Here is a 26,146-nt window from a genome sequence, read left to right on the forward strand (position 1 = left end):
TTTAAGCTCCTTGCTGAGGATTTCCTAGCCAAAATCATAAGGACGTTATTGGAAAACTCAACACCTGTTGGATCAGAGGCTCTTCTATGTCTAGTGGAAGACATGCCAAGAGAGTATGCTAAAGGTCTTGGCTTCAGGTCTCAAATGAGAGCTGATATTACATTACTTCTATGATTCAAGTAGATTTGACTGATAATATTTGTAAGGATTAGTTTATAATGATACTTCATTAAAACAGTGTCACAGCATTAGCCATATCATTGACATCTAATAATGATTCAAAAATAGATTTGCATGTGTGCATTTAAAAACAAATATTTGCCTAAAAATGTTACTGGATGGCAAGGTTACTTATGCTGTTTTATGCAATTGCCATGTTTGTTCTATGTCTTAATCATTGACTCTCTCATTCTCTCTCTCATGCAGCCTTTCTCTTTTTTCTTTCCTTCCTTAATTCCTTCCTGCCTTACTTATTCCCCCCTCTATTTCCCATGCTCCTCTTCCTTTTTCTTTTATTCTCCCCATTGCTTCAATCCTTTCTTGTCATACAGCCTCAGTAATTCTGTTTTATGGCTTACTCCATGAAATCAGTTTACTGTTCCCAAAACAAAACAAACTGCCATGATCTCCATCACCAGACAGGTCAACAGATGTCTAATAAAACACATCTATTATATGAAGTGGAATTTGTGCCTCATTCAGTAGTCTGCATATGTTGGAATGCAGCCTTGACGCTGTCATTAAAATAGCCTCCTCATGAAAAAAATATTGAGTTTGTTGGGATCAGTATATTTTGTGCTGGCTGATCCAGTAATAGCAAGCTATATGATGGAATTTACAATATTGTTTTTTTTTCTACAGATAGCTTAGCAAGGATGTGCTTTTTTTCACATGGTGAAGTCTTACTGAGACAGGCAGTCTGGATAGTTTTCATATAGTTATTTAATGATTCTATTATTACCTGAACATTCGTTTACTTTTTCCTCTATGTTCATAACATTACTAATCTGAATTATGAAATAAGTTCTCAGAAGTGCTAAACCAATATGTCAATAAAGGCTTACCAGGTTTTGGAAAAGTCCATTAACAATGCAAACCCCCCCTAACGTGATTCATTTTATGACTGTTTTAAGGCACTTTTTTGCACGTCACTGGTACAACACCAAGAAAGGTGGCATATCAAATATTACTATGCCAGGCATGCCTAGAGTGTTTTTTTTTTGTTTGCTTAAATAAAAAGAAGTTTAGTCTAGGTTGGAAGATTTTATTTATTTTTCAGAATTTTGTCCTTAGGTTGTTGATCTTCGTTACTTTATTTAACAGCAATAGCTAGAAGGGTAGATATGTTTCCTTTCCTCTTAAGACAAGACCTAGAGAAAATAAAAATGTGATACTGCTGTTCTCATGTTTACCTGAAATTATGGATGTTGCTTTAAACCATTACACCAACTCTAACTTATCTTGGTTGCTGAACAACTAGCCTTCATAAAGAGTATGTTCTCTACTTCTTTTCTACATGGTATACACTGGTATGTCTGGCTGTTATGCATTATTATGAAACTTGTAAAAAAGACAGTGCCAGTAATTTTTCAGATATTTGACTGTATGATATTTTGGTACATCACCCTTAAGAAGTGTGGAACTTTCATTTAGCTCATTAGGGGAAAAACAATTAGAATTTTTTAAAATGCATTGCTGGGTGCATGCTTCTCTGATTGTAACAGTACCATCAAGAATGAAATGTACCTTTCATTGTCTTGTAAGTGTATCATTGTACCACAGTAATGGGTATCGTCGTGATTTGCTGCCTCACTGAATACTGTCCAGTCAACTTTAGAAAGTAATTATTTTGCCTGGGTACCTTATTCATGTTAATTAGAAGAGAAATGACATTCATATAATATCAGTGAGCATGTCTAATATAAAGTCAAATTTGTTTTTGCCTTTAAGTTACCATCATCATAGAAAATGTATAAACTGAAAATTAATAAGAAAAAGTGATAACTGTGTACATGGGGTTCACCTAAACTTTCTTTTAATTGCTGTGAAAACCTTATGTATAACCACAGCCCATTTTGTACAGTCCATATTAAAGAAAAGCTGAACCTGCTAACAAGTTTAATGTAGCTTTCTGTAACATGGACATCTTCTTCACTATTGTGCAGAGCAGCATGGCACTGATTAGATGATGGTGTGGCAAATGGGTTTCAGTTTTAGACCCAGTGAAGCATTATTTCTTATTATGAAAGAGACAACAGTTGTGTTATAACATGTTTCTCATTCAAACATGCACTAGAAAGTTTACTGAAGTTGTGTTATTACTTTTCATAATGTTTTAATACAAGTATTTTATCATTAAGCAGTAACATATTACAAATTTTGTACAGATCACTTATTGACTGTAAGACTGATACATGTTACCTGCATTGTAATCACTTACATGTTCTAATCCCATTTTACCTAATTTTTAAGGGTAGTTTTCATGACATAAAACTGTGTGTACATTTCTTTCTGCTGTAAGATGAAGCACACTAAATAAACACAGCATCAGAACTGCATCAAATCTAACGCAACCAGGTTAATGTGTTGGTTCCATTGCATTTTTAATAAAGCAGTTGGGGCAGGCATCATCTTTTGCATAAATGGTCAACTTTTTCAGAATGTGCCAAATCAAGGAAATATGTAAATTAAAAACACTGATTACTAGTTAGCTGTTGTAAGAACAACAACGATCGTTGACTTCAGATGTTATTTATTTTTTTAGCCAGACAAGTGAACCAGTCCTTCTAAGACTGCAGATGGTCAAAATGTGTGTATGTGTTTTTGTCTTTTTGCTTCATTTCAAATAAAATGACAAATTATTGTAAAACAGATGCTCACATTACCGTGTTTTTCTTGTTAGGAATTTGGGGAACCTCTAAGTGTAACTTTGTTTATGATCAAAGTACTTGTGGGTATATTATTCAGAAACAACAGAATGTGGCTACAGTACTTGTTTATACAATTATATTAATGCCATAAGAAAATTCCTTCTTTTTGGATCACATTGGGGTGTTAGGGCAGAAAATCAGATCAGTGAAATAGTCTTTTACTCAATTAAGGAATGACTCAGTGAATGAATAACTGTAGTAATAAATACACAAATAAAAAATTTAAAATTAATCACATCTTTAGGAGGTATATGACCAGTCCCTCAGTGACCCTTCTTGACTTGTCCTGTGGCTTGTCTTACAAAAAGATGTGTTAGAAATGTCTAACATTTCTTTACTCTGAATTTCAGGCTTCCTGTCCTAATTAAGGCTGTTTCTTGTTCAACACATATGGTTTAATGACTGGTTGCCTGGGAAACAGGCAGTTCTCTTCTCCTCAGTGCCTGCACAAATGTAAAAAAAGGGACATGTTGTACTAGCATTAGGCTGTGGGCTGCTATCTCCAGAAACTCCATTCTCTTTTCCCGTTTTCTAAATATCTAATTTAAAACATAAATGAGATTTTCCAAATAAAAACCATGCACAGTTATAAAGAACCTCATTATTCATAAAGCAATGAACAGTGTGTAAGTATTAAAAAAAAGACGTATTTTTTTACATTTTCTCTCAGAGTTGATTTGTATCAGCAATACATTCAAATGTAAAGGCAACACTGAACAAACTGATTGTAACAAATAAAAGCTAAATACATTGTTTTTCCCTTTAAAAGTCCTTCCAATAATTTGAATACATAAAAGGTCTACTAAGTAAAAGACGGAGCAACCCTGCGGTGCCAGCCGTGGGCAGGGGTAGTGGATATCCACTTGTTTCAGGCCCTGACACTTCAGTGGGTCATCTCATAATAGACCTACAAAATTTCCACAGATACTGGAAACTGAAAAAAGTCAGGTTTATGAGGCCTGCTTCCTTTTCAGTTAGCACAGTAATCAAACAGATAAGCTGGCTGGGGTCTACATATTTCCCCAACGCTGCAAGAAGTCTAAAAATCTCAAACCTAAGGGAACTCCTTATGTCCAAGATACCAAAGCAACGATTAACTAGTCCAATTGCTTGGGGCCTGCAACACCCCCTTCAGATCCATAGCTAGACTGAGCAATCAAGCAAGACGGATCCTGGCTCTTTATTTATTTTACTTCATAGTAGGGAAAGGGCTAGCAATGAAACTCCTGTCTACATCATTTAATTTAACAAAATAAATCCACTGCCTCAGCAGTCCTTAAAAACAGCTTGGACAACAAAAGCTATGAACACTAAATTATAAATCAAGTTTACAGGGGTTTTCCTTATCTTTAGGGCTATCGTATTAACATCTGCTGGTCTCTCACTGTTACCTTCCTCATCAAGAGGGGGAGATGAAGAGGAGGTGAAGGGGAGTTATTTGAATCTGAATATCACAGATTCATTAGACACCTGATTTTTGCTGACAGCTGTTGTACAGAACTGTCAGAGCAGACAAAAATATCACATTTCCCCCCATGCACCTAGCAAATAAAAAGCCCTCTGGCAAATCTTAAGCTCCTAAAAATTGGCCCTTTCCAAAGAAAACAAGTATTATTGTAACTATTATTAATATTTTAAGAATGCTGATATTCAGGCATGGTTTCAATTCTATAAAATTCTCCAGCTATGTTTACCCCAAGTTCATGTCCCAGGTAACTGGCTATAACTTGGAGCTCCAGTATGCTGTCCAAGTAGCCACTGGCTAGTTGCCTAGCCTCAGACATCTGATTCAATACTGGAGAGTTTCTCATACACATGTCCATTACTGGAGCCATTGAACACCCTTGGGTGGTTCTTATTGTTTGGTATGCAGGGATTAGACTGATTCCCTATACAAACGTCCTTCTGAAAACGGCCAGGAAGGGCACCATGTAGAGCTGAGGCAGACTTGTTCATAGAGCGAAAATCTGTTCTTCCTTTCAAGCCACCTGGCTGCTTGAAGAAATAAGATTTGCTTCCATGCAGTAAACACTGGTCATCTCCGAATGTTGGAATAAAAGGGTTTTGAGTGACCCGATCAGGATATAGGGACTTGCTCAACATGTATCCACTGGGATTGTGATCGGCTAAGGATGGTTTGTTGCTGAAGACAGGGTCAGCTTTTACTTCAAATATATGGGCATAGGGGCTGCCTTCTAAAAAACGATCTTTGTCCTTTAAGCTTACACTTCGAGGAGCCATAGTGATGTTGTCTTCTTTTTGGAGATCTACAAAGGTGTCGTATGAGTGTTGCCTTCGCAGCTTATTCCTGTTCTTCTTCAATTTAGAGGAATTGGCTGGGCTCTGAGGATATTTGTTACCAGACACAGATGCAGAGGACGTTGGAACAGGACCAGTGGTTGGTTGGTCCAGTTCTTGTAGTGAGTTGTCCTCACTGATGTCATACAGATTGCCTGCCTTCTTGCATGCCTCACACCTAATGCAGGCCTGCCTGCTAGAGTTTTGCCCAGTGTAGTTATGAAGCTTAGAAGGACAGTTGCGGCAGAAACCTGGAGCTTGGCGTTCATCCCAGTCCCCCATTGAAAGATTCTTCTCCCAGAGACCTCCAGTAGACCCATGTTTTCGGTCATTGGGGCCAAAATCCCCTACATGAACATGGTGTTGCCTGTTTTGTCGTGAAGCATCATGCTTGAATTCATCACCTTTCTCCTTGTAGATATCAGTTAGATCTACATGTTCCCAATGAGGAGCATTCTCTTTGGGGCGGAACTGGTCAAGATAAAAATCCCGAAGGCCCTCCTTGTCACGGAAATAACGTTTTCTGTCTGGTGAACGAGGGCGCCTTCTGTAGGCAAGTTCAATTTCATCAAATTCCCTACGTGACTTAGCAGAGGCTGGCCTTTTCTTTAGACTGTCTTTGTACTGTTTCCGTCTTTTAGCATTGCCTTCTATGTTTCCATATGTTACAGTATGGGTGGAGATGTCTGAGACATCTGAGCGAATCAAGTCATCATGCCCGTACCTGTCATTTTTAAAGGAGAACTTCCCATAAATGTCATTGAATTGACTCTGGCCATGTTTCATTGGCAGACCAATATCTAGTGGCTTTCTTGGTAGTGGTCTTGGCTGAGTTGTAAATGGTGTGTTCTCACATTCATATAGTCCATCTAAAGAGCTGGTACTACCAATACTATGAGGATGATGATGATGGAAGTGGTCTTGGTATACATTATTATCTTTTAAGTGTAGGTTTCCAAATGTCCTTTCTACTTCACTAATGTAATCACTAAACAGGTTTTCTTCAGGTTGATACGATTTGCAGTCTGAGTGAGCAAAGCTTCTTCGATGCTCAGAGATATCATAAACTGATGACTCCCTACGAATGAAATCCAGGGCACTTTGAGGTGAACCATTAACCCCAGAAAGGTTAGCCATGTTTTTTGCTGTACGAAGGAGCCTTAGAATGTTGGAATGAGTGTTATTCATTGTTGCTGATGGCGAATTCATAGCTGACTGATGATCTTCAATGGGCACACCATGGATGCAGCTGTAGATTCCCTGAAATTAAAGAAATAGAATGTGTCAGTGATGTATTTTTTAAGTAGATTATTTTACATTTCTAGACAAATAGTACATTTTATTTGGTACCTTCTAGTAATATGTTTTTTACATTCTAGATTATTAATATATTATTGAAATTCTAGTAATATATTATTGAAATTGACAACAAGAAGGTGTTCTACATTTAAGTACTGGAAAGCTGAGTAGTAATGCATCATACCAGTGCTCTTTTACATGATCTTAATATGAGCTACTTTAATATATTAATTTATAGAGTTATTTCATAGTACCAGATAAGGCTCACATTACTTCAGTTGTGTGTGCCAGCTGAATGAAGTATTACTGCTTTGTGTTGTCTGTAGCAGATTTTTTTTATTCTAATCCACAGATTCGATTTACTTTATGTAGTCTCTTGGAAAGAATATATGTTCACAAACATTCCTGCCTACTTTGTAATATTGGTAATAACAGAATATTATTATTGCCAACCTAATCATAATCAATGCGTTTAAGAAATGGATTCAAGAACATATTTACAAATGGTTATGATCAGTGACCCATTGTAATGGCAGCAGGAGTTGTAGTTGGCTTATTGCACTACAAATTAAAAAAAAAACATGTATAGGAGTGCAAAGTATATGACAGCTTTTAAATCAGTCACACACTTTGAGGTGCCACAAATAGTGGACCAAAGCAGTGCACCTGCTGTTGACCAACAACCTTAAATAATGATGTTATGTGATCCTATCTCGACTACATTCTGACTGTTGGGTTCGGAGCCGATCCCTCGGCTCCGACTCGGCACGCTTATGCCAAAGAGCGAAGTCTCTTATTGGCTGAGCTTACTATATCCCAGGATGCACCACTACCAGTCCCCCAGATCTCGTTTGCCGCTAACAAGTGAAGACGTGGTCTCGAGCTGGCTGAGCCAAGTAGTGATTAATTTCACTAGTTTTTCTGTCAGGAATTCTATTTTTCTTCAACAAAAGCTGTTTTAACAGCTATTCTTGTGTTTAGAGTGAGTTTGGTGAAGTTTACTTAGTAAATTTCTTGTGTTGTGAGTGTTGACTAGGAGTACCTCTTGTGTGTAAAGGCCTTTCCCGGTCTTTTTGATTGTAGGTGACTTCTGTTTTGTTAGGGATCTCGGATCCTTTATACTGTGGATAGTTTCTCTTTCTTATAAAGAAGGTCAAAGAAGAGAGAATTTCTTTCTTTCTATTACAGTGTTTGTACTGTGTTTTGGGCTTTAATTCACCGGAATGTCTCAGGTACCTAGGCCTTCAGGCTTTAAAAAGTGCACCAAGTGCAACTTTAAAATGTCGATCACAGATGACCACTCTCTCTGTGTTTATTGTTTGGGTGCAAAGTATTTGCAGGAGTCCTGCAGCGTGTGTCACGCTTTTTCCTCGAGGGTCCTCCAAGAGAGGAAAAATAAGCTCATATTAAAAGGTCTTGTAAAACCCTCCTTTGAAGAAGCTTTAGCATCCTCTCCTTCTCCCGCTAAAAAGAAAAGGGCGTCGGCTCCGACCAGTCCGTCGGATCCGACCGCCAAAAGACATAGGCAGGTTTCTCCTTCGGCTCCAAGGACTTCGGAGCCGAGGGCGGAACGGTCTGCCTCGATGCCACCAGTCTCAACTCCTCTGGCTTTGGAGCCGATGGCTGGGGCATCGAGAGGCGGGTCACCTTCGTCGGCTCCACTGGTCTCGGAGCCGACAAAGGTTGTCCGCTCAGACACTTCCTCCTCGGCGCCGAAGTCCTCCTCGGCACCGATGGAAACTAGTGTGGGTATTCCTTCCGCGCCGATAGGCATCGAGTCGCCGCGGAGCCGGTCCCCTAGCCCCTTGGGGGCGTTGGAGAGGCCATCTCGAACCCGTTCAGTATCCTCTAGGTCATCGAGGATGTCAGATTCGGACATAGACAGGGTTCTCCAAAGACTGTTCCAGTCCCCAGTCTTTCAAAATTTGTTTCGCTCCGACCCAGTTGGCTTCGGAGCCGATGGCCCATGCCCATGTCATTGCCATTCCTCCTCCGACCGCTTCGGCTCCGTCGGAGCAGGTGCTGTTGGAGCCGGTGGAGGTCTTAGGGTCGGCTCCGACCCTTACTCCAACCCCGGCCTTCGGGTCCGAGTTTGGTACACGGACTTCTTCGGCTGGACCTGGGGGTGATGTTTCGGGACCTATGCTGTCGGTTCCGAGCCTCCCTCTCGGTGCTTCGGCTGCGGGACTTCCGTCTGCTATCATGGCTCCGGGGACCGGACACTCCCAGGATTCTGGGGGTCCGGCTTTCAGAGCTATGAGGAGTGCCTTGGCCAAGTCTTCTTCAGCCATCTCTCCGGCTTTACCGGCACCTTCCCTGGGCGTGGAGACTGGGTCTTTGGCAGTTCCCCTGTCCTTAGGCAGCGGAGCCCCTGGGCCTGAGGTTACCCCCATTGGGGGTTCCCCTCCTCCTGAGGGTTCTTCAGAGTTGTCTTCAGAGGAACCCCCAAGGAAGAGATCGTGCAAGAGGAAGCACGTGGACTCCCCCGAGTCTATTACATCGGACACTGATCTTGATGATGCGGAGGGGTCCCCGAAGTCGTCCTCGGATGATGTCTCATTTGCAGACATCTTAGAGATCCTCAAACAACGAGGCGGCTGGATATCCAAACCCCCCTCTGCTGATGAGTCAGTGCTCCTCAAGGCCTTTGGGGCTCAGCCCTCCGCCTCCTGGGTGTCTCCGCCCTTCGACGAGCTCCTGGATTTAGTTTGTCGGAGGGCGTTGGAACATCCAGATACAGTGGAACCAGTCCCTTCTCGTCCTAACAAATTTTTGTCTGCCCCACCCGAGAAGGAGTTCCTCACTAAAGGCGTGGCTGTAGATGCCATGGTGGTGGCATCTGCTACACAACAGGACGTGGCAGAGGCTTCAACGTCCGTCCATCCTCCTAATAAGGAGTCTAGGAGCATGGACCGGCAGGGAAGCGCCCTGACTTCAGCGGCCTTTACTTTAAGGTCCCTGAATTATTTGGCACATTTTACCAGGCTTCAGAGGGATCTGGTCAAGGAGCTGTCAGATTCCCTCTCAGGTAACCTACCTGAGCAGCTAGCCCAGTCGGTTAGCTCTCAGTTGGCTATCCTTGCTTCAATTTCTAACTTGTCCATGAGGCTCATTTCATATGCGGCCGAAGCGGTCGGTACAGCGGCAGGCACAGGCGTGGCTCACGGAGACAGGCCTGGCTCCGTTGTGTCGTTTTGCGGAGACCTTCAAGTCTTCCTTCACGACGCTCCCTTTGATGGGTCCTCTTTATTTGGACCTAAGGTTAAAGACACTCTTACCCGCTGTGAGCAAAAAGGAAAAACTTTATCTGCCGTAGGTGCACGTTATTCCACTCCCTTTCGGCCTTATCCCAAGGCTAAAGGAGGAGGGAAGATGTGGTTCCGCAAATCACGTAAGTTTTTCCATCAACAGCAGGAAGATTCCCCTTCCAGAGGCAGAGGACGGGGAAATTTTTCTGGGAGATGCCGTCCCAGAGGCGGCAGAGGGCCCCGCAATTCTGGAGACCGCGAGTCCTTTCGTGGCTCTTCAGCCTCCCACACTTCATGAGGGATTGCCCGGCTGTGCTGCTCCGGAGCCAGTCGGGTGCCGTTTTGCCAAGCACCTAAAAGCCTGGGAGTCAATCACTCAGGACAGATGGGTGCTTCGGATTATTGCCGGAGGTTACACCATCCCCTTCACACACTCACCCCCACCGTCCAAAAAAATCCCGGACCCACCACCCAGTCAAAGGGAAATTGCAGCCGCAGAAGCGTTAAAGCTGCTAGAAAAAGGAGTCATCCAACCGGTCCCCACAGACCAGATCGAATCCGGAAATTACTCAAGGTTCTTTTTAGTGCCAAAAAAGACAAGGGACCTGAGACCAATATTGGATCTCAGCAGACTAAACCAATCCGTCACGAAATCCAAATATCGAATGGTCACGTTACAATCCATTCTCCCATTATTGGAGAAGGATGTTTGGATGTGCTCCATAGATCTCAAGGACACCTATTATCACATACCGATACATCGGCCCAGGAAGTATCTGCGCTTCAGCCTGGGAGACAGTCATTTCCAATTTTGTGCTCTGCCCTTTGGTCTCACCACAGCCCCAGGGTGTTCACCAAATGTTTGGCAGTAGTAACTGCTCACCTGAGGAGTCTTGGATTCCAAGTGTTTCCCTATCTGGACGACTGGCTCCTGACTGCCACCACCAGTCATCTACTAATGGACAACCTCAAAGCCACCTTTTCCCTGGGTGCTACCCTGGGAATTACATTCAATTGGTCAAAGTCTGTCTTGCTGCCCTCTCAGCGCATAAGGTTCATAGGAGCAGAGATAGACTCAAAATTGATGCGCGTTTTTCTTCCTACCGAAAGGATCCAAACTTTACAAGGCCAAGTTCAAGCCCTGCTTTCAAGATCCAAGGCCCCAGCCAGGATGGTCCTGCAACTTTTAGGTTCGATGTCTGCCACGGTTCTTCTAGTTCCTCTGGCAAGATTGCACATGAGGATTCTTCAGTGGCTATTATCGACTCAATGGTCCTTTCAGGATCTTCCCCTCAATCACTCCATTATGATTACAGAAACGTGCAAGCGGGACCTTCGCTGGTGGCTTCAGACATCCAATCTAAATCAAGGAAGTCCTTTTGTTATTCCCCCTCCAGTGGTCACCCTGACGACAGATGCCTCCCAGACAGGGTGGGGGGGGGCATTGTCTGGGCAGGTTAGTTCAGGGTTCCTGGCTTCCAGACGAAACTTTTCTCCACATCAATGTATTGGAGATGAGGGCTGTACTTCTGTCCCTACAGGCCTTACACAAGTTTCTCCCTCAGGGCATCATCGCCATCCACACAGACAACATGTCGGTGGTCTGGTATCTAAACAAACAAGGAGGGACCAGATCTTACCCCCTTTGCAGAGAGGCCATGAGGGTGTGGGAATGGGCTGTAGCTACCAGCCGTTTCTTGGTAGCGACCCACATTCCGGGGAAATCAAATATATTGGCAGACAGGTTAAGCAGGACAATTCTCTCTCCTCACGAGTGGTCCCTGAACGAAACAGTAGCAGCTCAGGTTTTCAGAAGATGGGGGACGCCGTGCTGCGACCTGTTTGCAACACCACAAAATACAAAGTGCAAAAGGTTCTTCACCTTGACTCCACATCAGGGGGAAGCAGCTATGGATGCTCTAGCACAGCCTTGGCCAACAGGGCTACTTTATGCCTTTCCTCCGATTCCACTTCTCCCCAAAGTCATACAGAAAGCTTCTCAATTGGGGTCCACAATGATACTAATTGCTCAAGACTGGCCTCGTCAGGTATGGTTTCCTACCTGAAGAAACATGCGTGGACGATCCGTGGGTTTTAGATCTAACTCCGGATCTGCTAATTCATCAGTCGGGACGACAACACCAGTCCCTTCACACTTTGAAGTTGACAGCTTGGCTCCTCCACTTCCGACCTTAGTCAGAAATCACACCTTAGACCCGGAAGTTATTCACATTTTATCTTCAGCCCACAAACCCACCACTAAGAAATTGTACCTCAGTAAGTGGAAGAGGTTTGCTATCTGGGCTCAACTCAGGGGCTTAGACCCTATCACTGCCCCGATACCAGAGGTTTTGAAATTTTTAACATCCTTGTTTAATCAAGGATCTTCAGTATCTACTATTAAAGTCCAACTGGCAGCTATCTCTAAATTTCACGAATCCATGGATCCACCGTTGATGAGCAGCAGATTATGCAAAACTTTCATTAAAGGTGCGGGGCTGTTAAGACCCCCAGTTTTTCATCCTGTGCCTCCGTGGGATCTTGATTTGGTGCTTCGTGCATTAACATCTTCCCCTTTCGAACCGGCTGCTACATGTGAGTTAAAATATCTGTCTTGGAAAACTGCCTTCTTAGTTGCAATTACCTCTGCAAGAAGAGTTTCAGAGCTTCAAGCCCTATCTATCAAACCACCGTACTTGATTTTTCACAAGGATAGAGTATCACTTAGGCCTAACCCATCTTTTGTCCCAAAGGTCTGTTCTAATCTCTGTCTCCAACAATCTCTAGAGCTACCAGTTTTCTTTCCAAAATTCTCCAATGAAGCAGAATACACTCTCCATAAATTGGATGTTCACAGGCAATTGCGCTTCTATCTAGACAGGACTCAGCAAATTCGTAAATCAGACCAGTTGTTTGTGTCCTTCTCAAACAATAAATTGGGTAAAACCATCACAAAAGCTACTATCTCCAAATGGATTAGAGATTGTATAACTCAGGCTTATTCCTCTTCAAATAAGCAACTTACAACATCTATCAAAGCCCACTCTACCAGAGCTATGGCTACTTCTATAGCCTTTCATTCCAAGCTCGCTATTTCTGAGATTTGTGCTGCGGCTACTTGGTCCAATCCGCACACTTTCATTTCCCACTATAAATTGGATGTGGCATCTAAAGGGCGAGCATCATTTGGTTCCACGGTACTCAGGAGTGTTTTCCAGTGAGCCACCCAGGATTCAGGTGCTAGGGACGCTGTCCCAACAGTCAGAATGTAGGCGAGATAGGATCACATAACATCTTTTAGTTATGTACTCACCATAACTTCAGATGTTTGGGATCCATCTCGCCTACATTCCTAATACCCACCCTCCTTCCCCCGGCCTTGGAGATCAGAAGAGATTGAACGGTTTTGAGTTCTACTGTTTTTATCTTGTTTCTTCTGACGATGTTATATAAGCAGTGCTTGCATGTGTGCATGTATGCGGACAAACTAGATCTGGGGGACTGGTGGTGCATCCTGGGATATAGTAAGCTCAGCCAATAAGAGACTTCGCTCTTTGGCATAAGCGTGCCGAGTCGGAGCCGAGGGATCGGCTCCGAACCCAACAGTCAGAATGTAGGTGAGATGGATCCCAAACATCTGAAGTTATGGTGAGTACATAACTAAAAGTTTGACACTTTGCTGTGCTGCATTTCTGTTATTTGTGTGACAGCATAAAGTGTGTTACAACTTGAAAAACTGCCTGTAGGTTTTTAGTACAGTCCTATGGTGCTATTGCCTACATGGCAGTTCAGCTCTCAGTAATTACAAGGGTAATATATATGCACCTCACAACAGCAAGTTTGATTAGACAGGATTAGTCCATCTACTTCTACACATAGGATTTAAGACAGGTAGGATTCAGTCCAGCTCTGCACCTAAAACTTGCCCAGGCTCTGAGACTTCTCTCCCTTTATCCATAATCCTGTACCCAGAAGGACTCTTTTCCAGATCTCTTTTGCCACACATATAGTACAGTAATATCTGTAAACTGCCTCAGCCTAGTGTTTTTATTTTTCAAAATTTCTGGTGAATTTTGAGATTTCTCATAAGGATTTCAGTGTTTGTCCTTCATCTTTTCTCCCAGCCACTTTTGACCATGTTATATTCAATTTCAAGGTCAGTGTTTGAAAATTTAGCTTATCTGGTCTCCCCCTCTATGACTGCCATTTTCATTCTGTTTGATTCTGCTGTGCAGATGCTATTAGTTTTTTTAAGGTGTTGTTGAAGTATGATTTCTGAACATGTGACTTCAAATCAGGCATTTATTTCTAGTCTTCTTTTGTTCCATAGATTTTGACTGTGTCATGGTTGTTTTGGCAGCTAAGATTGCTTATTTTTAGGTTATAGTTGTGCTTACTTTTTCTGACATGAAACGTATGCGCTGATGTTGTCAGTCTTCATTTATCCTTGACCTTTGGGGTACGGTTCTGATCCTTGGAAGCAGCTCAGCCATTATACAGCTTGTGCAGTACAAAAACAATTGAGCTGAGTCTCTAACCACAGTACACCTCTCCAGATTACCCCAGATCTCATTTGCCACTCTTGCTGCAGGATGCATCAACTAGATTCTCTCACAGCCAAGTAAAGTCTTTATAGTTTTTTCATATTTTCCATTCAAAAATGTTCCTATTGTACTATTACTTAGAATTTTATATATTTCAGTAGTTGAATTTCATTCTACCCACTTTTCTGTTTATCCCTTTCCCCCTACACTTCAGTGTTTTCCTCTTCCATCACTGGTAAGTCGCTCCTTGTCTTTACTAGTTTCTATCCAACCTTTCTTTGTTAAACAAGTGAGTGTGCTGTTTTCTTTTACCTGATAGTATTCTTAGTCTGCCATCGTTGGTAGTACTTTCCTTTCTCTACCTCCTTTTTTTTCTTTTTGGTAGCTTGGGTCTACCATTGTTGGTAGCTGTTCTTCTCCCTTGTGTGAGTGTGTGGTTTCCTTTGTGGCTAGTGGCCTCTGTGTCTCCCATGCCCCACTCACTTCTGCAGTTGGGGTTTTCCGTCCCAGTATTCCACCAAACATTAATCCTCTAACCCGTTCTGAGGGCTTAGAGCTTACGAATGCAGGTCTTCTGGTTCCAGCTGCTCCAGTGCCAGCAGCCTTTTCCCGTTACGTTACAGGATCTGCCTTGAGTTCTATGGTTCCATCGGAACCAATGGACTTCTTGAGCCATAGCTCTGCTGCCGGATCTGAGAGTCTTGGATCGGCTCCAGCTTTTTATTCAGAGTCATCCTTGGCTCTCGGAGCTTCAGCTGATGCAAACTGTTCCTCAGCTCCTGCTTCAGGGGTAGGCTTCTCGGAGCATGGTGGGGCAATGGTTCTGAGGTTGTCCTTCTTGGTCCTGGGCTTCCATTCTTCTTCAGGGGGCCCTGCCTTCCAGGTTCTGGAGAGGGCATTGGCCTCTGCAGGCTCTCAGCTGGCCATTCCAGCATCAGAGTATCATCCTGGGACTTCCTCTCACCAAGAGCTGCCACCAACCTCCATGCTGGGACAGCAAGCACCTAAGCTGCAGGATTCCCCTGCTCAGGGCCCCTCTTTTCAAGTCCTCCACAGATATTCCCACTGAGGATATGCCCTAGAAGAAGACATGTAAGAGGAAATGCCTAGATTCCCATGAAGAATCTGTCACAGAACACACGGACTTCGATGATGGGGAGGGTTCCCCTCAGTCACCCACTGAAGATGTCTCCTTTGGACACATCTTAGAAATTCTGAAACAGAGGGGTAACTGGAAGCCCAAAGACCCTACCTCTGAGGGGTTGGTGTATCTGCAAGCTTTTGGTGCTCGCCCATTTACTTCTTGTGTGACCCCTCCTGCTGACGACCTTATCAAATTCAACACACAGAGGGCTTGGAAGGCTCCTGACTCCATAGAGCTAATCCCCAGGAGACTGGACAAAATTCTTTTAGCACCAAAAGACCACCAACGTTGGGTGAGGGGTTAGCAGGAGATGCCATGAAGGGTGTGGCAGCCATCAAGAAGGAACTTGCAGAAGAGTGTTCCACTGTTCATCCCCCTAATCGAGAGTCCAGGGCAATGGCAGATTCAGAAAACGAGTATATGCCTTATCGACCTTCGCTTTAACATCCTTGATGTTTATGGCACACTTTACTAGACTCCAGAGGGATCTGATCAAAGAATTATCTGATACCCTTGCAGGAGCTGTGTCTGAGGGGATCCAAGATAAAGTGGCCTCCCAACTGGCAACTCTAGAGTCTATTTCCAACTCATCTATGAGGCTCATTGTGCATACAGCTGAAGGGATGACTAGGGCAGTAGGTTCTGGGAGTGCCATAAGCCAACATGCCTGGATGTGCTTATGTGAGTTTGCTGAGCCATTTAAGTCTTCTTTCGTCAATGCTTCTTTTGATGGATCTTCCTTGTTTGGCCCCAAAATTAAAGAAACATTAGCCAGGTGTGAAAAAGAGGGAAAGACCCTATCTGCAGTGTGCATACGTTTTTCCTGCTCTCCAAAGATCCTACAGTAGGAACCAGAGAAGCAGTAAGATGTGTTTCAAAAATCCCAACTGCCTTATCAGGACACAAGTGGCAGTGGCTCCCCTTGGGGCAGAGGAAGGAGTGCCAGTGGAAGACAATGACCTTGCGGCAGAAGTGGCCCACAAAATCATGGTTCCAGAGATTCTTTCTCCGGCAAACCCTACCAGCACTGCAGAAAGGGGGCCCAATTGCTTACATCTGGAAGCGGTAGTGGGAAGATTCTCTTTGGACTCAAGAGCCTGACAACATATAACATTAGATACTTGGGTGCAAAGGATCATTGCTAGAGGTTAGCACATTACTTTACTCTCATTACAAGATCAAGAAAAAGACTCCATGATGTTCCACCCAATCAGAGGGATCAAGCAGCTCTGGAAATTCAAAAGCTGCAGAAAAAGAGTCATCCAAGAAGTCCCACCAGACCAATTTTAGATCAACCTTCTGAACAAGTTTGTTCAGCAAGCAAAATTCTAGATGGTCATGGTAATGTCTGTCCTACCCTTCTTAGAGGAAGATGATTGGATGTCTGCACATCTTCAGGAGGTGTATTACCACATAAAAATGGACAAGCTCTCCTTAAGGTTCCTTCACTTTTGGGTAGGAGCTGATCATTTTCAGTTCAGAGTGCTACCCTTTGGCATTACCACAGCCCCAGGGTGTTCACCAAGTGCTTGGCAGTAGTTACAGCTCACTTGAGACTGCACGGATTCTGGGTATTTCCCTATCTAGACCACTGGCTCATCACCACTTCTACCAGACATTTACTGCTTCAAGCAACAGATTTTGTTCTTCACCTGTTTGCTCGTCTGAGCATTACAGTGAATCATTTAAAATCTCAGCTAAGTCCAACTCAAGATCTGGAGTTCACAGGAGCCTGTCCAAACACCATCACTTGTATAGCTTCCCTTCTTCTACACAGACTACAAAGATAAGATCTTAAGTGCAAGCCATTCTCTCCAACAAGATTCCTGCACTTTTAGTTCTTTAAGCTCTAGGGTCAGTGGCAGCAGCCATCACTTTAGTTCCACTAGCAAGATTTCACATGAGACTACTTCATTGGTTTTGGCTTCCCAATGGTCCGTCCTGACACATCCAGTGACGCATCCCATTTTAATCACCAGTCATTGCAAGAAAAATTTACCCTGGTGGATGGAATCCGAAGAAATTCTCTTAGGCCATCCCTTAGTTCCACCTAAGCCCAAGGCAATAGTGAACAAGGACACTTCCTAGATGGGGTGTGTGTGTGGGGGGGTCATTATCTGGGAATAACAGTCAAAGACACTTGGTCCCCGAAGGAGGCCAATCTGCATATCAGTGTTCTAGAACTGAGGGCATAGCATTGCAAGCTGTCCATCCTGCAGGAATGATTGCAATTAGGTCAGACAGTATGTCAGTAGTCTGGTACATCAACAAACAAGGCAGAACCAAGTCTTTCCCCCTGTGTTTAGAAGCTCTCAGAATGTGGCAATGGGCGATATCTTCCAACAGCTTTCTAATAGCAATGCACATCCTGGGGTGCTCGAACGTGATAGTGGACAAAAAGAGCAGGTGCTTTCTCCTGCCTCATGAGTGGTCTGTCACCCCCAGAGTGGCAAAGGAGATTTTCTGTTGTTGGGGCCAGCTTTGCTACAACCTATTTGCATCACCCCTCAACAAGAAGTGCAGCAGCTGCTTTGCCCTAATCCCCCCTTAGGGGGAGTCCCTGAGAGATGCTCTTCTTTAAGATTGGCCCTCTGGTCTACCCTATCCCTTTGTGCCCTTCCCACTGACTCCCCTTTTCTTAAAGAAAGCCAGCAGGTTAAGATACAAGTTGATCATCATTGCACTCTTCTGGCCTCAACAAGTCTGGTTCCCCTTCCTGTGGCTTCATCTGTGGCCTCATCTAATACACCATCCATGGATCCTTCACCCAGTTACAGATCTTCTATCTCATCCACAGGGACTGCTGCACCCCAATCTTCAGAACCTCAAGCTTACAGCTTGGCTCCTCCAATTCCGTAAGTCACCAGGCAGAAGGATTTATTTTCTCCAGTCTAGAAAATTTTACTGGCTGCCTATAGACCTTCCACCAGGAAATTTTGCCACAACAAGTGGAAAAGATGTTCTATGTGGGCACACAATAATGGTCTAAACCCCTTTTCTGCACCAGTTGAAAAAGTTTATGAGTTTTTAGCTTCGCTTTTCAAATAAGGAGCCTTGGCTTCTACTATTAAGTTGCAGCTAGCTGCTATTTCCAATTTCCACAATGGCTTTGAAGACCATTCGCTAATTACCCATAAATTGTGCAAACTGTTCATGAAAGGAACGTTGCGGTTTAAACCATTGTATAAAGACCCTCTAGCTGCTTGGGACCTGACTATAGTTCTGCAGTCTTTGGTCCTTTCCCCCTTTCAGCTGGCACCTACCTGTCATTTAAAGTTTCTTTTATGGAAATCTACTTTTTCTGATAACCATCACCTCCACCAGAAGAATTTCCGAAATTCAAGCACTATCTTCAAAACCTCCATATGTGATATTTCTTAAGGATAGAGTTTCACTAAGAACCAACCAATTTTTTTTCTTTCTAAGTTGGTCTCAGAAAATAATATTAATCAAACCATTGACTTACTTCTTTTCTTTCCAAATTTCAACAACGGTGAATATTGTTTGCATCTGCTGGATGTTCACAGACAATAACACGTTTATCTCAACAGAACTAAAGAATTTAGAATATCAGACCAGTTATTTGCTTGTTATTCTGGCCCATCCCTCGGAAATCTGTTTCAGAATTCACCTTGGCAAAATAAGTAAGAGACTGTATTACTTTCATATACAATAAAAAGAAAGAATCTCTAATTACGAATGCCAGTGTGAGCACATTCCACAAGGGCAATAGCCACATCTGCTGTTTTCCATTCCAATGCTTCCATGGATGAAATACGCACAGCAGCAACTTGGGCTACCCCGCATACCTTTATCACTCATTATAAATTGGATCTGATCTCCAGGGGAAGAGTGTCTTTTGGTTCTATGGTTCTCAGGAATATCCTTCCATAAGGTCACCCAACACTAAAGTAGCTGGGGACTCTGTCCCAAAGGTCAAGGATAAATTAAAAATGACAACATCAGATAAAGAAGTTATGTACTTACCACAATGTTCCATCTGTGTTGTCAGTCTTCATGCACCCTTGGCACCCTACTCTCCTTCCCCCTCCTGCAGACTCCTTGGAGAATCAGACAATTCTCCTGGTAACCTTATCAGGTTTGACCTTGGACATAGCCTTTTCAATTCCGTATACATATTCTCTGTGCCTGTGTAGCTGCAAACTCGATCTGAGATAATCTGGAGAGGTGTATTGTGGGTAAAGACTTAGCTCAAGAGTTTTTGGCTTGTACAAACTGTATAACATTTGAGCTGGTTTTAAGGATCGGAACTGAACCCCAAAAGTCAAGGATAAATGAAGATCAACAACATGGATTGAATGTTATGGTAAGTACATAACTTCTTTTTTTTTTGGAGGTTCTTTCATTTCATGGGCTGAGCTATTTCTTTCCTGTCTGTCACTCTCACAAGCACCATTTTGGCTCTGGTGACACCTGTGGTTTTATTTTGAAGTGGCTTACACAGTTTAAGTTGGGAACTGAGGTTATGATAATGTTCATTATAAACATAAATAGTTGGCTTTGAGTTACAGTGCACATTGCATCTAACACAAAATGTGTATTTTTAGTGATCTTTTTTCATGGGCATAAGTATAGGATCATAGGAGGTTACTGGGCTAACGGCCCTAGGGCCCTTAGAAGCCCAGCCAAGTTCCACCCGTGTTCCCAAGGGTGTTTGGTTCAACCAGACACTAAAATCAGCACCTATTGCCCCTGTCTATGTGGGACACAGGTGGAACCCCTGGGGTGAATTGCCGGTTACCCATTGAATTGTCCAAATTATGCTTAAATAGGACTGACAAGGGGCTTTGTTTAACATGAATAGGAAGCTTGTTCCATAGCTGGGGCGACCTCTGTGACACAAATCTGTCTCTCCAGCAAGTTCTGTTGATGTCATGTACCAGGTTAAGGGCCTTGGAGCGAGTGACCTGTGTGCCATTTGACTTACGAATGTGTAACATTTCCATTAAAACTGGGTCAGAGATTGCTTTGTATGCAAAGCACAGGTCCCCTCTGAGCAGTCTGTATGACACAGAGTAAAGTGACAATGATTTCAGTTTGTCCCCATAAGACAGATCTTGACAACACTGAATTGTCTTTGCAAAGAACCATCGTAATCTCTTTAGTTGCTACAGGTGTTTGGAAAGGAACATACCAAAGGGAGTGCTGTACTCTATTTATTGGCCTGATGAGGGAAGAGTACAGGGGGGGGGTTATAGGCTCTTTTTTTCTGGAGGCAATGCCCTTACTTATTTGATGAGCAGTATAAAATGCTTGGAGACATGGTGATCGAAGTTAAGGTTGCTGTCAACCTGTGTGCTCAGATCTCTCACCACTTACTCTGTGCTTAGGGTACTGCTATTGATCTGGTTGTTTGCAGGAGCATCACCTTTGCTGAAGAGGATGATAATGCATTTTGTATTAAGTTTAAGACCATGACTTTGGAACCATGATATTTGCCTGCGTAAGACCTTCTTGCAGGATGTTGACATCACTAGGGGTTTCAATGATCACTCCCAGTTTGCAGTCATCAGCAAACATTGTCAGCCACAGTCCTTTAGTTTTAGCCTGTACTTCATAAAAGTAGATTCCAAGCAGTAGGGGTCCCAGAACCAATCCCTGAGGTCTGCTGGAGGAGGTGGAGTCCCCTATTTTGACCGTATGAGTTCTACCAGTGAGCCAGTTTGTAACCCACCTGACAATATATGGGTTGATACACAGCTGGGTGAGTTTATCAATGATGCCTGAGTGGGGGTTGTGTCAAGGCTCTTGGCTAAGTCTTGGTAGGCTGTATGCACAGATTTGCCCTTGTCTAGGTCTTTGGTGACCATCTCAAAGAAGTCCACCAAGTTTAACAGGCATGATCTCCCCTTGACAAAGCCAAACTGGGTGAGGTTGAGCATTTGGTGATTTCTTGTATCTGTGTTAATATGGTTCATAATGATTCATTCCATGGCCTTGCAGATAAGGCTGGTCAGGCTAATGGGTCTATAGTTCACAGGGTCCCATGGATTCACTCCCTTTGTGCAAAGGGATGATGGTAGCTGTTTTCCATTTCACTGGGACAAAGCCAGTGCTTAAGCTGTGATTGAAAAGTGTGCCCAGTGGTGATGCTAATTCCTGTTTTAACACATGTAGAACACAGCTCGGGTTGTTTTCTGATCCTATAGATCCTGTGTTTTTGCCCTTGGAGAGGGTGTGTAAGACCTGCTTCTCTGAGATACTAGGTAGTGGTAACTTTCACAACAACAATTTTTATTACAGTTAAGTTAGCTTTTTTCTGTTTAGCCTTCTTGGTAGTCCTGTTTTCTGCTTTCCAGTCAGTAATTGATATAATTTCTGCACTTCAATTTCCTGTCCACTTCAAGGCTATTTTGAGTGCAACTTCTAGTCGGGCATTAATTTTCAGGAAGATAGAATTCTTACTTGCCACTGAGGCAGTTCTCCATATCATCTTCATTCCCTGATCCAAGTGAAATCTGGACTTTCTGATAAGGCTGATTTCAACTTTAACTAGATTTGAGCTTAACCTGAACCTCAGTCTTTTTCTCAGCTTTGAACTTCTTAGCTGTTGATAAGTTTCACAGCAACAATTTTTCCAATACCAACAGTTCATTTCTGCACCCAGCTTTGCATTCAACACCAGCTTCAATTCTTAGGTTTAGTGTCAGTTAAGATTAGTACTGATAGTCTTTTCCATAACCAGCTGCCCTTTACAGTACTGATTCTGTTGGCACTGGAATAGACTTCCAACTTTTGTGTCGGTAATGTTGGCTCCAGTATAGGCATAGTTTACCTGCGGTTGAGTTTTTATGCTAGATCCCATGGAGAAGTAGGTCTTGACATCATTGGCTTTGACCTCATGAATGGCCATGCTGTCTGTTCATGGACTGCCCCTTTACCAGTGCACCTTTTAAATCCTTCTTGATTCAGGGACTCATTCCCTTACATTGATATTTCCGTCTTTCTCTAAAAAGAAGATGCTTAGAATCTGCCCATTTGAGCATTCTAGGATACTTCCACTATTTATCCTGTACCTGTATATTTTTGTCCTACATCAGATGCTCTATCATCGTCATTATCCTGATTGATGTTGGAATTTGCTCATTAATCTTGATCTAGTTTGCTTACCACCCTACTACATTTCTTGGTCAAGATACAAGGGAGCAAAGGAATATCAGATGATATTGTTTTCTCTATTTTGCTTTGAGGGGGACATTCTTCACAGCTAAAAACTTTATCTTAACAGCCCAGACTTTCAAAGCAGAAAAAGGGACTTGAGATTGGGTCTGTCTTACTTAGGTTTTTAGTTCATAACAAGCACTTGATATAGTACAAAAATATAAACATGATTCAAGTCTTTTTTTGGCTTCATCTGAAGACAGAACAAAGGTCTATATTATGTGGTATTTTCACCAAAAAGGTAAATTTCACACTGTGCTATTCTATATAGCCTTTTCATCACTCCCATCTTGTTAATCTATTCCATCTCTACCGCAGGGGCTCATGGAGATGAACAATATGCTAGTTTATATAGTTACTTGTCAAAACATACCACCTCTGCCCGGGTGCTGTGCATTTATGATCAGTTTATATGAACTGTAAAGATACCTTTCTCTGTGATATTTCATGTTTGCATAGTTTTCTGTAGTTGCCTGGTTTTCTAGCTGTCTTATTGTCTGATTTCAATCAGTGAGATGGCTTTCTGCTCTCTCCCCTCCTCTCCCAGTTACAACAGGCATCCCCCAGGGATCCATTCTTGGTCCATTGCTTTTCAATATCTTTGCTAATCTTATCTATACTTCCTTCCCTCTCTCATCCCTTGTACAATAAGCGAATGACTCTACAGTTATCACCATTGCTGACTCTCCCTCTGATCTTCTCACTGCCACTCAGACTTCCTTTAACTCAGTAGAAACTTGGCTCTCTAATAACCAGCTTATTCTAAATCCAAAAAAAAAAAAAACTCTTACCTTTTCTTCCCAAAAACTTTATGAATCTCAAACCCACTTTCTCCATACTATCTCTCAATAACACTCCTATCATTGTAGAAACTAGTACTAAATTCTTAAGTGTCACTATTGATGACTAACTTAAGTTTGACTTGCATACAAATAACTGTATTAGGAAGACTCACCAAAAACTTGGCCTCCTGTACAGGAACAAAAAGTTCCTTACTAATAAAGCTAAAGTAACCCTCTCTCAAGCCTATCTCCTACTTAGCCTATTGTAGGGCTGCCAAATTCTAACAAATCTTAACTCTTCTCTCTTAGCTAAGCTCGATTCGATCTACAACAAGGTGGCCAGATTCGCAGCACATAAATCTTATAAATCTCATCATTGTCTCTCTATAAAATACCTCAACTGGCTAGAATTTCATCACCAGCTTCTTCTCACTCATCTTCATTTTATTCATTCCATCCTATAACAGCCATCCTATTGTTCTAATCTGTCCTCTCTCATCTCCCTATATGCTTCTAATAGGCCTCTCCCCAGCTCAGACCAGGACCTATTGCAAATCTACAATCCAAATACAAAAACTGTCCGCAACCTTTATATCTTCAATCCTACTATTTCCTGGAACAAACTGCCATTAGCAATTAGGTCGATCAAACAACCCTACCAATTCAAAACAGTTATCAAAGAATATTTGAAAAGTCACTGGTCCTGTCATTGCACTTACCCTCCATGATTTACCCTCCTACTCTAAAACTGCCCACTGCCTATCCTTATCTTGACTCTACTTATTCTTGTTATCTTATTATAGCTACTTAAATTGTTTTCCCTCCCCTCTGAAATATCACTATATTGTCAAGCTTATACCATTTTTGTTATCAATGTCTCCAGAATACTTTTGTGTATATTAGTTGATATGTTTCTGATTATTGCTTTTATATACTTGTATTATAACATTGTGTAGCTTTTCTCTCTGGGCCTCCGCTGAAAAAGGGCTACTAGCTCACTCGGACTAACCCGGTCAACAAATGTAAAATAAAATAAATAAGTAATAAAATAAATAAAAATATAGCACCTGGATATTTTATTATTTTGTAACATACTTGTCACCATTCTGTCTATTTAGCACTTTCGTTCTTTAATCACTTTGGGTGGCTGCAGTGGTGCAGCAGTTAGCATTGCTGTCTCACAGCAAGAGGTTCTCTGGTTCGATCCTCGGCTAGGGTGCCTTCTGTGCGGAGTCTGCATGTCCTCCGGGTGCTCCGATTTCTTCCCACATCCCAAAGACATGCTGTAGGTGGATTGGACACTCTAAATTGGCCCTAGGTGTGAGTGTGTGCGTGTGTGTGCCTTCTGTGGAAGGTTGGGCGCCAGGCTGGCAACTCGACACTGTAAAACTCCACTGCCAATTATGAGCGGACAGGTGATCCGCTGTGGCAACCCCTAACCAGGAAAAGCCGAAAGAAGAAGTTCTTTAATCACTTTAAAACCAGAACTTCATCAGAATCTAACATAAAATAATACAAATCAGTTTGAAAACCATTGGACTTAATGATGTTACAATGTGTCCATGACTCAACAGAATTTTGCTTCTCAACCAATTAGAGAGTGGTGTTTAAACCACGGAAGTGTTAAGAGTTAATGTAAAACATTTTGAAGAAAAACAGTTCAATTAATTCATTGATTTAAAGTTTTTGTACTAAAAAGAAGGCACTTAATATTAATGCAGCCCTGGATGTTTGTCCACATTTAGATTGATTGGCAACAAGGACTCACAGCATTCAAGCTGCACCTTATAATCCCCTGTAAATTCAGATATACTGACAGCATCTAAAACAAGAAAAGCTAATTTTTTTAAGGAAACACAGTTAGTTGCATGTCTAGCTAATGAGTTCTTTGTGTCTTTATGCTTAATTGCAAAATTACGTTAGTAGATTCCATTTTTCAGCTTCCTTATAGTTTTCCATGTATAGAAGCAAGAACACGATTCACACATTGCAAGGTACACTACTCGTTTAGTTTGACACTCAAATCTGTCCTTTGCACTAATTGTAATATCTCGTGCATTAATGTGGATGTTTGAGGCATTGTTGGAGAATTGGCACTGTTTACCTCTGCCACACTTGAATGTGTCAACAGTGCAGTCTTTACAAATTCTTGTGATATTGCCCCATTCCAACATCGATTTGATGATGTAGACTCTTTTGTATGTGAGTAGAGGAGTTTGACATAAACATTTGGTCAATTCAAAGTTGCCTGAAATAATTTTCCAGTTGTCCTGTAAAATACTCTCCATTAAGGGCAGATCTATAGAGATTGGAAGAGGAAAGGCTCATCTGTGCCCAATTATGTCATGTTTCGTACTGGTGGGTGTTGTTGCCACCAACCAATGACAGACTCTCTTTGCTTTTCCTAAGGATTAGTTTGGCCTTGGTTGATCTGAGCAATAGGATTTCTTGCTGGATTTTAGATAACCAATCAAGATCATAACCTCTGGCAATGAAGTAACTCTGTAACATCTCTGATTCAACTTGTAAATCATTGTCATTACTTGTCAATCTGCTTAACCAAATAAACTGTCCCTTTACGACTCCTCTTTTCATATGTGCTGGATGCAGGCTTTGTTTTTGAAGGTGTTGATTGATAAATGTGTTTTTCCTGAATATCTTGCTTTGGATGGTTGTGTCCTCTTCAACAGTGGTAAGGATAATGTCTAAGAAGTTAAAG

General features: G+C 42.4%; 1 protein-coding gene across 1 annotated transcript in view; it reads right to left on the reverse strand.

Annotated features, from left to right (window-relative positions):
- Positions 1-1,250: 1,250 nt before the first annotated feature.
- Positions 1,251-26,146, reverse strand: part of GRIN2B (glutamate ionotropic receptor NMDA type subunit 2B) — a 1,340,574-nt gene continuing 1,315,678 nt past the window's right edge. Inside the window, exon 11 of the mRNA XM_044086874.1 lies at positions 1,251-6,488. Coding sequence (XP_043942809.1) covers positions 4,707-6,488 — 1,782 coding nt within the window. The 3' untranslated portion in view covers positions 1,251-4,706. The remainder of the gene's footprint in view (positions 6,489-26,146) is intronic.

This window comes from Protopterus annectens, chromosome 1.part1 (assembly GCF_019279795.1).
Source record: "Protopterus annectens isolate FY-2018-M chromosome 1.part1, PAN1.0, whole genome shotgun sequence".
NCBI classification, from domain to species: domain Eukaryota; kingdom Metazoa; phylum Chordata; order Ceratodontiformes; family Protopteridae; genus Protopterus; species Protopterus annectens.